Below are 15,029 nucleotides of genomic sequence, written 5' to 3'. Positions count from 1 at the left end.
TGCATTTTTGATGAACAAGCATTGGAAAAAGGCTTGTAACCAAATAGTTATTGGCCACCATTGACTACCATAATAGAAAAAACATGCTTTATACATGTCTTTGTTTTGAGAAGATATTTTAAAGCACGTACAGTAAAACAAACAGTTCTGGGGCACTATTGACTTCCATTGTCATTGTTCCTACTATGGTAGTCAATGGTGGCCAAGAGCTGTTTGGTTTCAAATGTCTTCCTCTCTGTTTTCATCAGACTTTAAACAATTCGGTGAGTAAATGATGACTTTTTATTTTGGAGTGAACTGTCCCTTTAAGAATAAACAAGAGTTGACCCGGTGACATTACTCGATAGTGACCTGTAGATTATTTAAGAGATGGAGTAAAACTTTGTAGGTGGTTGCTGTGCGGAAACCAGCTTCCTGACTAGTTTTGACTGTGCAGACTCAGAAATGAGATAAATTGTTGCCAGGCAACACGTTATTTACCCAACACAGTCCTGGACTGGTCTCAAGAGTTGCTGTATGCTCTTCTACAATGTATAATTACAGCTGGATCCGTCTCTTTAAACATGTCTAATATGGTCATGTGCCCAGACAACATATTCCGAGCGTGCAAATCCATTATTTTATACACTTTTATGTGATGTTCCGGCCCCGCCCCTTGTTTAATTAAAGAGTAAGTTCATCCAAAAATGTAATTCTGTCATCATTAACTCAAACCTGTGTGCATTCACGAAATAATGTTTACACCAAACCTGGGCCAAAGTGATGGTCAATGGTGCCCCAGGACTGTTTGCTTTCCCACATTCTTCAAAATATCTGAAGAAACGGATGTCTTTGTTCAACTCCGTGCTTTCAAACAGCAGCTTTTGATCACCCTATCAGTCCCCAGATGCTGCAGCTGGTCACTTCTTATCACTGCGACCCTCAGCGAGCCACAATCAATATAGCCTTTCCCATGATGCTTTTCAGTTGTCCTCAGATTATCGTCTTATCACACTAGCAATTAGACAGACCTGAGATATGTTTTGCTCTGTCAGACTTTCTCATGTTATCTCACATCTTCCCATGGTGCAGGTTCGCGCTTATATAAACAAGCAAACCAATAGTGATGCAATCAATGGCGTGCAACAAATTATTTGTCCATATCTAAGGCATAACACACCAAAGACTAAACCAAAACTAATTTTGTGAAATTTCTACCCCTTGGGTTATTCAAAACTCTTCTCTTTCTTTCTTTCTTTCTTTCTTTCTTTCTTTCTTTCTTTCTTTCTTTCTTTCTTTCTTTCTTTCTTTCTTTCTTTCTTTCTTTCTTTCTTTCTTTCTTTCTTTCTTTCTTTCTTTCTTTCTTTCTTTCTTTCTTTCTTTCTTTCTTTCTTTCTTTCTTTCTTTCTTTCTTTCTCTGCAAATGAAAAATGCATGTTACACAGAACGTACTGAACTGACAGCTCCAGTCCCCATTCACTTTCATTGTATGGGGTAAAAAGAGCTTTGTGGTTCCCTGCAAGATAAATCATGCACAGTTTGAACAACATACTCAATATATAAAGACAGAATTTTAGTTTTTGAGTACACTAACATGTAAATATTTCCCTAATGCCACATAAAACAAAATCCACAATTTTCTACTTTAGATTATTTTCTTTTCATTGTGTTCAATCGAAGCCAAATTGACAGCCAAAAATGCCAAATTGACCAAAAAATATATAAATAAGCAGAGGTCAAGTGCGCTCTTTACTTTCTGTGGCACTTTAACCAGTGTGAAAGCATAAGAAACACAAGATAATTGAAAAATGTGCTCTGCGGATATAATCATGGGTTTTGACGTCCAGCGGTGTGGTGGTCTTCAGTGCGATGGCACAGTGTGATCATGGGTTCATGTGCATGCCTGCTGTAATCCACCAGGCCACGATTATCCCCCAGGTCCAAGTGCACGCCCAGCGCAGCGAGGGGTCCGGTAATTCAGCCTAAAACTAATCCACATTTAACAAGTGTGTTTCTGCACCTCAGCCCTGAAATGCACTCACTGACATCTGAGCTGTCACACTAACTTAAATGAACTGGGTCACAGAGAGCAATTATACTGTGACACTCATTAGATGGATCAGAAATTGCACCATTCGGTCATATGCATTAGGGGGGACTTAAAGATTACGTAACAAATTTTCACCGAACCGTTCTCCCATGTGACAGGATCTCCCACACGCACCCTCTGTTTTGTTGCTTAGATACATGCAAAGCATACAGTCTGCCCGCTTGGTTTCACGTAACCTGTGCAGTATGACTGTTTTGTTTATTTATTTAACAGCTTTTTCTTTGTTCACGAGTCAGGGGTGTGGTGTCCCCTCCTTGATTGACAATCTGGGTGTCCACCTTGTGAGGTCAAAGGTTATAACTATGACACTCAACTGACCTGTTTCCCGGACAGCACAGATCAGCTGAGAAATACCTCCAATGCCCCAGGTAGATTATACCCCTTCATGCCCTGTCCCACGCTGACCCATAAATACCACACAATTACCAGAAACCCATTATCTACGTTCCTTCTGAACTACTAAAAAGTCTTTATAGAGGATGGTCAGTCCCCCATTTGGGGGGGGGTACTGTATACTGTATATATACTGTACATATAGCACATACATAGTGTAAACACGTCACTTTCCAAACCTCTATGACTTTCTTTTGAAGATATTTTGAAGAATGTTGTTACCGAACAGCGGCTGTACCCATTCACTTCTGTGTATGTGGGTATCAGTATTATTCAGTGACCAACATTCTTCAAACATTCTTTAGTGTTCTCCAGAAGAAAGAAAGTCATACAGGTTTGAAATGATGAATGATTTTATTTTGGGATGAACTATCCCTTTACAGGAGCAATCCAGCCAAATTAACCTCCAGAAACAAGTCATTTTATTTTTGGTCACTATTTCACAGTGACTAACCCGTCCAGCTGTCCCCTCTGATCTTTGCGGTGGGTGCGGGCTTTCCTTAGGGAGGGATTAGTTTACCTCTGTGGGGGTAATCCGCCTTCTGCCGGTCTTAAACGCGCACACACCAGGAGAGTGTCAGGTTAAGATGTTGCACGGAGCCTCTTTACTGGCCTTTAGAAAGCTGACTCACACAAGATGCAGGTGAATCAACAGTGCAGTCATTCTCTGAATACAGCCCGTCCTGAAATAGTCCTGCGGGGCAAACACCTTTTGTTGTTGACACAACAGCCCTGCGGCCGTTTACGACTCTTTGAACCGCTCACAGAACTGACTGACCATCAAAGCAGGGCAGTCTGAAGTTGCCGAGTTGACTTAGCGTGCATTAGCAGCACAATATCTTTAACCGTTGAATTATTTAATTCGTGCTAATAGTGTTCATGTAGCTCATCTTAGCATTGTGTTAGTCCTCCAAAGGTTGTGGGTTTGATACCCAGAAAATGCAAATACTGATAAGGTTATGCATTTTGGATAAAAGCATCTGCCAAATTTATATGTAAACTTGTATCCATGTGTCAGTTTTTTTTGATGGGCTGGCAAAAATAAAATGTCCTTACCTGAGAGAGGATGGAAATAGGTGTCCTGAAAACTTACACCTGTCTCTGTGATATACCCGAGGCTCTATAAACAGCAAGAATACTCGAGGAGCAGCCTCCTTTCTTTTATCCAATCAGAACGAAACATTTTCTTCATGTCAATTGTTTCTTTAGAATTTGCTTTATATCGTCGCTGTCTTTATGAAACCTCGTATGTCAAAATGTTGGAAAATACTGTACTTTTTAAATTATACTGTGTTGTCAAAGCACTTTTTAATGCTTTTTGTTGGTTTGATATTTGCAAAACTCAATGATAAACACGGCTGACTAATAATAATGATTTATTTCAAATCACAAAATATGGAGATACAAGGTTTCAGAAGAACAGCAGGAATATTTGATATTTAGCTTGTGATATCTGTAGCGTTTCTTTTTATTATTTCCCCATAAAACGTGCCACTTGTTAAACATCTTTTATAATAGAATGAAAAGTTACGTTTAGATATATTGTTTGCAAAAGGTCATCAATGGATAAGCAGGCTTTTTGGAACCAGATGTCATATACCAACATGGGTTTATAGGCCTCATGCAAACAGTCAAATCTTGCATCCGATTCGCTAACTTTAGAGGCGGGGTTTTAAAAAGAAGGCGTCTACTTTCATCACTTGCTCACCCTCATGTCATTCCGAATCTGTATGACTTTTATTTTTCTGCAGAACATAAAAGAAGATATTTTGAAGAACGTTAACCAAACAACACTGGGACCCTTTGACTTCAATTGAATAGACACAAAACCACTGAGACATTTCTCAAAATATCTTCTGTTGTGTTTCACATAAGAAAGAGTCACAAACAGATTTTTAATGACACAAGGTTGAATAAAAAAGGACATTTTTATTGCCTTTTGTATTCATCAATCCCTTTAAATCGCTCACACGACTTTTCAATAGAACACACTGGTTAGATGTTATATTTTCTGCAATTTTCTTCATTAATGAAACCAGGCAGTGCTTGAATACCCCTGTCTACTACCTAGTAAATGATTAGCAACAGGGTTTTAATCCTGATCTTCACAGAGCGGTGACAAGTGCTCTTGCAAGTTATTTTAAGCATAAGGCTTTACCCAGTAAGAGGTTAATCTGTATTCCTCTCTCCACCCATCAATCCTCCTCCGTCTATCAGTGTTCTTTAATGTTTGTTCATCCCGAAGCTTGGAAAATAATGCTGTTGAATATGCTGATATTCAAGAGATTGAAGAGTGCAATGAGAAATCTCAGTACGTGAGCTAAAAAAACACGTTTAGTTGTGTGGGCTCCTGAAAAGCTGTCATAGTCTCAACACAATCTGATGCATTTGAACGTTGTTTCTTTGGGGGCCTTAACACACTTCCAAGGGTTTGTCTGCATGTGCTTAACATGATGTCACCCAGCACTGGTGTAGTGTCCCAAATACAGTCAATGTCAGTTAAAGGCAAGTCAGGTCGCAACAGCGGTTTCACGCTATGTACAAAACGAATAGCATCAAACATAAAAACTGACTCCTCTGTGAAGAATTTACAAGGGATCTTACTTTAGATAATGTCTTTATTAGAATGATCGAAATAGCTTGTTATGCACATAAAATCAAGTCCTTTGTTCAAGAGACTGACATTTGCTGTACGTCGCTGATGCGCGCTTCGCCAAGTCCGTGTGACTTCTCACCTCGCTGTCACCAATTTGACACCCGCTGCTCACCAAACAACTCAATCTATTCAAAAATATCCAGAGTATTTTGGATCCGTGCTGTGCAAAATTATACGGTGAATATTGACTAGCACGCGCGGAGGTGCGTCCTTAAATAAACGGCTTGGTCAGCGCTCTTTGGCCCGCTGGGCTTCGGGTCCCTGCGGAAGTCATAGAGGACGCGGCTGTTTCAAGACAAGCGCCTGGTATGTGCTGACGGACAAGGGGAGATCTACACCGAGAGGCTTGGCAAAGGCTTTAATGAAACTCATTGAATGATGCAGTTCCAAATACAGGCCTCAGAGAGAGCCATCCAACTGAACCCGTTCACCCAGACGTCCTCGCATAAAGACACCGAGGGTTTGCTGGTTAAACAGATAACAGAGTATACGCATTTATAACCCTTTTACAGCAAACAAACCTTATCAGTGATGAGTGCACTTGCAAAGACGACTATTTATTTTTATGATATTGTACATTTTGTTCGAAACGAACGTTCGCATGCCGAGCGATGATGAGCTTTCACTTTTGTTGGTTTTATTATAGTGGGTGTTAACTAAATACTATTTATATCGTATCTCTATTATTCCCCACAATGCATCTGCCAGTCCATGTGCTGTGGAGTTTAATGACGTCAGAAATCGATGTTATCGTATTAATTCACAGAATAAATTCAAGTATAATCTGAAACAGAATACAGAAAGAAACAATCGCTAAATTACAAAAAACAAACAAGAAAGTTAGGGAAAGCTTTTCTAAACAAATAAGTTATTTCAGTTTAAGTCAAATACGTTTTCTGGAACTACAATCCAGTTGACACATTCTATGACTTTCTAAAAAGATTTGCTGAGTTACAATGAGATTTATTCAGTATGGTAATATATTCAAGATTTTGCATTTCAAAGATTTTGAATGTCCATTTGTGAAATACATTTCACACTATACAAAATAAGTAAACATCCTTTGGCTTCCAGTAACTCTCCAGGTTTAGAAGATATCCCAAACCTTTTAAAGCCACTCAAGGATTTTTGTATACATTAGTAAACATGTTGTAATTCTAATACACCTTTTTCAATAACAGCTCTACTTGATTCCTATTACTTTTCTATTTATATGAATTTTCTCATCCCTTTTTCATGTTGACCATTTCCAAAAATACAGCGGCTTTTATGGACATCTGTAATCCTTTCTTTGGTCTCTGCTGATGTGAGTTGATCTTGTAGCACATTTGTCACTGTTGTAATCTATATAAATTGATGCCGAACGCTGAGGTGGTATTTTGCAGCCCTGCTGCGCTTGCAGTCAAATATAGAACGTTTCATGGACACATTGGCACAGGGCAAAATCTCACCATGCGCAAAAAGAGGGTGCCGTCCCCACTGAGAGATAAAGATGGCACGATGCAGTATTCTGGGAACAGGTGTTGTTGATGCATGCGGGTACATGACGGTTTAGGATTGAAGCTGAAACTATAGATTACAAGCGGCGAGGCAAAAAGAAGGCCGGTGTTGAAAGCTCCACGACGGACATTGATAATCTTAGACAGGCAATAATCTATCGGAGTGAGTGCATGAACACAAACACATGCCTCGCTCGAGATCGTATGACATCAGGCGTACGGTTCACATTCGCACGGGATTGACACCTTATTGTGAGTGAATTGGAGCGTGCGTCCCCGGTGAATATACCAGTGGCCTTCCAGTTTTGGAGACGGGTTTGATGCTGAAATAGCAACCGTGGCTGTAATCCTAACATTTCGCTAGAAATCAGATATGCAGGTGAATGACCTCCACGTAGAATGCTGTCTGTAAATGTACAGCAGCTGTTTTCCATATGTAAACACACTGCCAATATAGAGGCGGTTGTAATAATGAAAGCTAAAGTGAGCCAGTTTATATATTTTCACGTCTTGGCGTATCAAAACATTAGATGAAATGAGTTTGGGGACGGGACTTTTGGTTTGTCAGATCACTGCCACATTTGGGAGTTGTTCAATAAATCTGTAAAAAAACTACAGTAGGCCTACAACATCTTAATAATTCCGTGGTGGCTAGAGATGCAAAAATTGCACGCAGTTTTGAACAAATGAAGGCAACAGTTTTTTATTGCTTCGTAGCCTAATCGTTTTTTTAGTAAACATCTTGATGCATAAAGTTTCTGTCATTTATATCGTTCAGCTGTAAGTTTTCATCGGATGTTTTCAATTGGAAATGTCCCGAGCAGCAAAGTTCTTCCTAAAGTCACAACATAACCAACTTGATCTCTCACTAGACAAAAACATGAGTGAAAACCTTGCAAATCCACACAACCTCAAAACAAATGGTACATTAACTAAAAAAATGTTTATAATCTACTGGCTGATCATTCTGAATGGAGGCTCACACGCATATTGATGTAACAAGAGAATACAAAACTTTACCCATTTGCATTATGGCTATAGGTAAATATGTAATATTATCTGTGGGTGAAGCTATTGTTAGCTTATCTGAAGCTATTGAGTCAGACGTCTGATGGATAATCATCTCCTGTGTTGTATCTTCAAATACTTGTCAGAATTGTTTATTTCTTGTGCAGTGGCTCTGCTGACAGCTGTTTTGGTAATGCAGGATTGATAAAAAAAACCTATGAATTTAAATTACATTAAAATATTGATGGGAAACCTAAATATTTAGACAAGACCATATTGGGTGTATTTTTGGGTGTTAGTTTTAAACAATTTGATATGGAATGTTTGCTTAACGATTAGAAATAGTAGTGCTGCCACCCTGTGATATTCCAGTTTCATTACACAATCTGACTCTAGAGGTTTGCCAAAGAAAAGTATTTTATCACCCTCTAGTGGTCAAACTACTTTTACAATCTATCCCTATTTCTCAAATCAAGCATAAGCCGACTAACTTTTAGCTTATGGATGTGCCAGGAAACTTCGCAATTGTGTTTGTTGCTGCTAGTGTCTCAGAAGCGCACCTTTACGATTACAACCCTAGTAGACCAATATAGTTGTGCGGCAACATTAGCTAAAGACATTTGACAACTGTTTCAGTGTGTTTGACATTGGAGCCTGTCCTGTCAATATTCTGTGTAGGAATGTGAGGAATTTATGTCAGCGGGAGGGTAAAGGACTGAGAGCGGTGCCGTAATGGGACACAGACTGCGGGTTGGAATATCAGAACGAGTGATGCATGACCAGATAATCGGAGCGTTAAACCAGGGCGCCATTGCACTCTTATACAAGTACACTGGGAAGAACAGCACCTGAGAACCAAGCCACATGCTCATACACACACACACACGCACACACACACACACACACTGAGTCAGCACTGAATCTAAACCTGGATGCCAGAACCCAGTTGTGGCATGCTTGTTCTCTCCCCTAGGCTTGGGAAAATTGATAAGCATGCTGGGATTGTTACATTGAACCCTCCGTTCAAGGAACAGTTCACTAAAAAAGGAAAATTCTCTATTTTTGCTGAAGGGTAAAGAATGTGAGATTTCCGGTCTGATCTCGTTGTTAAATCAGTAGTGGAGCACACAGGCCCGCTTTACAATTCACCACTGTGACATTTTAGTCTGGCCGTTCCAGTCCATGCGTTCAGAGGCCGTACGGACAGCCCTGAGACTTGCTTTGCTCTTATACTGACCTTTGAAACAACAGCTCAAAGGAAGAGCAACAGCCAAAATATACTGACACCATCTCCGACTGACTGTCGTAAAATGCTCTTTGCCTTCTTACAACGAAGTATAAAGCTATTTATTTTAAAACAAAGTCCATTTTAAGACAGATTTTTATATTTCGATTTAAATGTACTGTACAACATTGATATTTGTATTATTATGATTAGCAGAATAACAACATAATCACATTTTAAATGAAATATGTTTATTTCTGCAACACAACACAGTGTCAGGTCAAAAAAAACTAAGCTGGTCATTGGACCGTTGCTTGGACAACAATGTGAAATCAAATTACAATTTATTGTATACTCATTACAAAATCTACATTTTTTATAAACAAATGTAGTATAAATGTATATCAGTCAACATGTTTATTTCTGCAACACAACACAGTGTTAAGTCAAAAACTGAAGCTGGCCATTGGACCGTTGTTTTAACAATAAAATGAACTCACATTACCACGACTGTAACAAAATGTATATTTTTAATCCTCCAATTTTTAGGAGTCACTTACAGACAATCATAATAAACCATTCACATGTTCGTCAATCCTGCGTAAAAGGGAAATGAATGTGATACGTGGATAGTCATAAATAAAACAGTCAGGGCACCGTATTTATTTTGACCTCGATGAAAATAAAAAATAGTCAGATTTAGAACTACATGATATTTGAATTCTCATCTCAACTATTTGTTTAAGAAAGTCTATAATATCTTACTGCCTATTCTGGCCAACTTAGAAAAATGAAATTACTTATAAAAGAAAAGACATAAAAAGCGACAGAGTGAAGAGACAAGAAAAATGATAACGTTCCACTTCAATAAGGAAGACTAAGGATATGTACCCATAGGGGACTCGACACCCTGAAAAATGTACAGCATTATTTATAAAACTCCTTTGAGCCACTTCCTGTACTTCCTGTGGAACAGAACAGACCCCAGGGTCCACATGGCTTAATGATCCTTAAGGCTTCCATAGCAACCAGATGAAAGATGACATGTGAACCAACAGTGTCTTGACTACATAAAGCTGTGCACGCTGGAGTAGTATGAGTTCCAGTCCAGTAATCGCTGAGCAATCAGGTAAAGTGGCTAGAGATTGGACAGATGAGTCCCTATTGGCTCTACAGTCTCCTAACATGAACAAAATGAATTGAATGTTGGTGAATCATTGCACACAAAACAAAAGTAACTTCGGATTGCACTGCAGTGTAAGATGACCGGAAAGTTTAGAATCTGCAATAATATCTATCATAAATCTGCAGTTTCTCAAGCTGCATGTCTCGTCCCTGTGCGACACAGATGTTTCGGAGAAGGCGTTGGACAGGTCATGGTAATCTTGGGAAACATCCGCCCCTGAGACTTGCAAAGCTCTACAGTGCGTTCCACCAGTGAGCTGTACGGACCCCCAGACGCAGGCAACAGATCCACCCGGTCCTGGTGGCACGGGACGTGGACCTGCGGCGCAGCGACACGATAAGGCAGCGGAGAGTGGAGGATCTGGCGACAGAGATGCTCCTGAAACCCAGAGAAGGGCTCCAGCAGGTGTGCCGCCACCGGGCAGTCAAACATTCGGCCGTTTGATGCATTTGCTTTTTTCAGCACGGGCCTCTGGGGCCTGCACGCTCTGTCAGCATGCTTCATTTGTTGCACACCTTCTGGATTGATAGGATACACTGCCTGCACTACAGGACTTTGGAAAGTCAGGCGAGATCCCCGGGACACTCGTGAGGCTCTGGCAGGGGCCAAACAGGGCTCGTTTCCTTCAACGCGGTGCACCTTGACAGACAGAGCGCCCACAGGTACAATTTTTGGATGGATGAATGCATGAGTGGGTTCAGCTGAATCAAATTTCATTTTCTCCAGCCTTTTTTTATAAAACAAAACAAAATAATTAGATGCTGAAGTACTTTTCACTAAAGGAAACTACTTGCATATTTCTTTTCATTCTTACAGTTAGGTATTTAAACTCCCAACCCTAATCATTTAACTATAGCATGTAACTCATTAAAGTAAAGTTCTAGGTTTTTTACACATAGATTTTATATACAGTAGCAACCTGTATACTGTGCCAAACATTTAGCAACACCCTAGCAACGCACTCAAAGAATACATTAGCAACCATGTAACAACGTCCTAGCAACACACTAAAACTACATAAGCAACCATGTAACAACGTCCTTGCAACACACTAAAACTACATAAGCAACCATACAACAACGTCCTAGCAACACACTAAAACACTAAGAATACATTAGCAACCATATATCAACGTCCTAGCAACACACTAAAACAGTAACAATACATAAGCAACCATACAGCAACACTTCAGCAACAAAGTGAGTTAAACAGGTAAACACCATCCTCTCCTCGAACAGACAAATTTAGTTTTATGTCAAATTGAAAACAAAAGAATGATCCATTTATATAGTATATATCGACACAAAACTACACTATCAGTAGGCACTAGACCAAAGTCTATTTACTATTGACTCTGCTACACTTATTCAGAGGAAGGTCAAGACTTCAATCACTTTAAGATCCAATTACGTTTTTCTATTACTAACTCAGATTCACTGAATCTCACTGCTCTTAAATTACATTACAAGCGCTTTGGTACTTTGGAGTGTATGAAAGAAAAGCCTTTTAAACATTCTCATCTCATGCCTCACAACCTCGCAGTAGCCTCTTATTTTCGTTGCTCTGTTTAATTCCACTTCATTTTGAGACTGTAATTTTATTTTATTAGCGCAGCTGTGGAGACTGATAGAAAGTGAACAGAAATCGGCATGGTCTTCTGAGTTCTCAGCATCTCCGCTCTCCCTTGAATAAATGAAGGAAGCTGAAAAATGCTTTCCCATGTGGTTCCGAGACTAACCAGGCTTTAAATCATTAATAAGCAGAAAATGACTCCGCACATATCTGCTGGGCGAGATATCCACGGTGCCTTTTCATTTCTGCTTTGGGAATTTAATAAACATCCCCTAAATGCAACGAGAATTCGAGACATGCGAAAAAAGAAGCATCTTCTGCCTACAAAGAGATGAGTGTGAAAGAATGTAACCTTCCTCTGGACCTGCACTGAATTCAGCTGTGAGGTCTGTTTACGGTTTCACTGTGGGAGGATTTTCCATTTTTATACGATGGACTTGAAAAAAATGCATGGCATGGCTGTTTAGAGATAATATTTTTTTATGTTCAGCTAAATATGCAGAGCATTTTCTCTTTGCTCTATTAGCCACGTATATGCTGATATGCCCAAAAAGTTAAACTAGTGATGCAGAAATGTCTCACTTCAATTTGTTCATATAAACCAATACCTGCATCCAGCCCTGCAAGGTGGTCTCTGGGGGTTGGTTTCCTTCCAAAACTTCCCAGATTTGGTAATCGGTGGGAGCTTGAGGCCAGTTTTACACCCGGTGCCTTTCACAATCAAACTGCACCTGTTACACATGCATTCATAGCAGCGTTGACTGATCTGAGAACAGTATACTAAGAAAGATACGGAATAGGCCGTATTCAGTACCTGGAGCTCATGAGAGGAGGTAGAACTGAAATAACTTGACTCTTATGTGACCGCTCGTCTTTGGATCGGAGGGTCAATGCGGTCATCACTGGGAGGCTCTTGAGACTCCGAACGTCGTCATCATCATCTTCATCCCTGATTGGATTTCTTACACCAGGGAGGCGGGGAAGGCTGGCAATTACATCCTATGCGACACAAGCATGTGTCGTTTTTTTATTTCAGAAGCATGGGACAATATTTGATGGGTACATGCAGAACCACAGAGCACATATAAAGCTAAAGATCTTTATGTTTATAGAGGCGGGTGATGCAGTTTTACCCGGCACTGCAGGAATGAGACGGGTTCTGAATAATGTGATGGCACAGGTGAAACATCACGACTTGGAGACTGGCTTCTGTGTTTTCTGATTTTCTTGGATGGCCTTTTGACAAAACATGCGTTTTAAAACCATTACATTTCACAATACATTTCACCAGATTCAACAACTGCAAACATCAAAAAGCATTTGTCTATACTTGAGATTAATTGGCAACGCAAGAGTGTAGAAAGAGTATCGTTGCTATAGAAAACAAGAACTAGATTCCAACAATCTGCAAAATTTGTTTTGCATTACCAGTCTCCATTTCCATCCATGACACAGCTTCTGCCAGAAAAGCCCATTTGCGACTCTACTTACCCCTGAAGAGAACAAGTTGTTAGAAGTTGAGCCCACTGAGACATTCATAATTACCAAATAAACTTAAATTAATTTTCCCAAACCCCCGTCCTATAAATAATTGTTTAATTACAAATGAGTCTCCTTTATCTTTGCCAACAGGAGCTCAAGAATACCATTAGTGTTCAAGTCTATTAACATATAAATAGGTGTTTCATTGCAAAAATTGAATGCAAGTGCAAAATGAAAATATATATTCAGCCGCAGTGAAGATAATTTGTATTTAACTGATGCAGCAGAATTTTTTTTAAATCAATCTCATGCCTTCAGATATGAATCGAAGACAAAATCCACCGTGAAATATATTACCTGTTGCCTTCAATGCTCTCAAAAGAAAGATAGCACTAGCTTTGCTCAGAATCATAGTGGTGCTTCAGTGGTTCTTCAGAGGTTCTTTGTGTTGACTGAGGTGCTATATAGCACCGTTTAACTATATAAAGAACCTGTGAAGCCCCTGTTTGGTCATCCCAAAGAACCGCTGAAGAACCAAAATATGGTTCTAAATAGCACTAAAAGCGGTTCTCCCATGATTACGAGACAAGAACCACTTTTAGGGCTATAGCACATTTTCTTTCGTGAATACACCACACATTTTCATTTCATCTTAGTTTTTACTGTTTATTTAAAACTGTGTTATTTGCTTTTCAACCAACGAAAGATTAAAAAGTTAATAATTAAAGGAACAGTTCACCCTAAAATGAAAATGTCTTCATTTACCCACCCTCTTGTCATTTCATACCTGTACGACTTTCTTTCTTTCGCAGAACACAAAAATAGATATTTTAAAGAACGTTGTTTACTGGCCCCCCGTTCACTTGCATTGGTTTTGTGTCAATACAATTTTCTTCAAAATAGTTTGCTTTGTGTTTTGCGGAAGAAATACACCGATACAGGTTTTAAATGACAAAAGGGTGAGTAAACGATGAAAGAATTTCCATTCTTGGGTGCACTTTAAGAATATAAGTCGAACGATTTTATAGAGGTTTGATACAGCATGTGTGGATCTCTGTTATAATCCCAAATGATATTAAACAGAACTTTTAAGAATCATCCTATAAGTATAACAGATCAAATTAAATAATAAATGACTTGTCTAACACAAAATCCAACGTGACATAAACTTCTGTGAAACTTACCACAAGCATGCCGGATATCTCCAGGACCGCTCGGAGCAAGAGCTGACCGCCTCACGCTGAGAACAATTCACTGAAATCAGGACATTACCATGACCACGCTAACAGACCAGTCAAAATCAAAGACAACAGCCATCCTGCCTTCCGATTGGACGGTTTTCTCCCATAACCCCAAACGGAGTTTCCTGTAAAACGATTTGGGTCATTAACATCAAAACCATGATTTCAGGCTATTTGATGTTAACGGCATAATATCACATAATTTAATTTTGTTATTGTATAACTAACTCAGCTTTTTGATCCGATTCCCAGGGAACACACAGTTACTACGGTATAATACACTAAAGTCACCTTGGATAAAAGCATCTGCCAAATGCCTAAATGTAGCCCAAATCACATTTGAAATGCCTGAACATGCAGATATTTTTCCAGCGCAGAGCTAGTGTAAGCATCATTAGAGAGATGATACGAGTTATATCGCTCATCAGGGGGTGAAGTCTGCATTGTTTGAATTCAGCTTAGAGGTGAAACATTAAGCTTAGGGCTTTGAAGCTACGAGCGGGTGCTCGGCGGGCTGTGGAGGGTCTCCGTCAGCAGCAGGGAAGCATTAATCTGCAGCGTGAGGCTTTTCACGGCCTCCTGCTGCGTTCTCCCATAGGGCACCGCAGTCAGACATTCTGACGTCGCCTAAAACACATTCCATCTTTAACAATGATTAGCTTTTTGTGTTTCGCTTGC

At 39.6% G+C, this 15,029-nt stretch overlaps 1 protein-coding gene across 1 annotated transcript; it reads right to left on the bottom strand.

Annotated features, from left to right (window-relative positions):
- Positions 1-9,102: 9,102 nt before the first annotated feature.
- Positions 9,103-14,372, bottom strand: LOC306892813 (uncharacterized protein). Its single transcript, XM_079454120.1, has 6 exons — positions 14,295-14,372; positions 13,057-13,121; positions 12,762-12,864; positions 12,443-12,627; positions 12,237-12,359; positions 9,103-10,783 (listed from the first exon to the last, which is right to left on the bottom strand). The coding sequence occupies exons 2-6, from the start codon at positions 13,101-13,103 to the stop codon at positions 10,186-10,188; spliced, it is 1,056 nt and encodes a 351-aa protein (XP_079310246.1). The 5' UTR covers positions 13,104-13,121; positions 14,295-14,372; the 3' UTR covers positions 9,103-10,185.
- Between the last annotated feature and the right edge of the window lie 657 nt (positions 14,373-15,029).

This window comes from Barbatula barbatula, assembly GCF_947034865.1.
Source record: "Barbatula barbatula genome assembly, chromosome: 4".
NCBI classification, from domain to species: Eukaryota; Metazoa; Chordata; class Actinopteri; order Cypriniformes; family Nemacheilidae; genus Barbatula; species Barbatula barbatula.
This window is presented reverse-complemented; position numbering and strand designations above follow the sequence as displayed.

Bases quoted from the DNA above. Each gene is read 5' to 3' on its own strand.
- LOC306892813 (XM_079454120.1), bottom strand. From the start codon at position 13,103: ATGGGCTTTTCTGGCAGAAGCTGTGTCATGGATGGAAATGGAGACTG. The intron at 12,360-12,442 runs GTACTGAATACG...CATGTGTAACAG, and splicing joins CCTCCTCTCATGAGCTCCAG to GTGCAGTTTGATTGTGAAAG. The intron at 10,784-12,236 runs GTATTGGTTTAT...TTATAAAAAAAG, and splicing joins CCTTGCAGGGCTGGATGCAG to GCTGGAGAAAATGAAATTTG.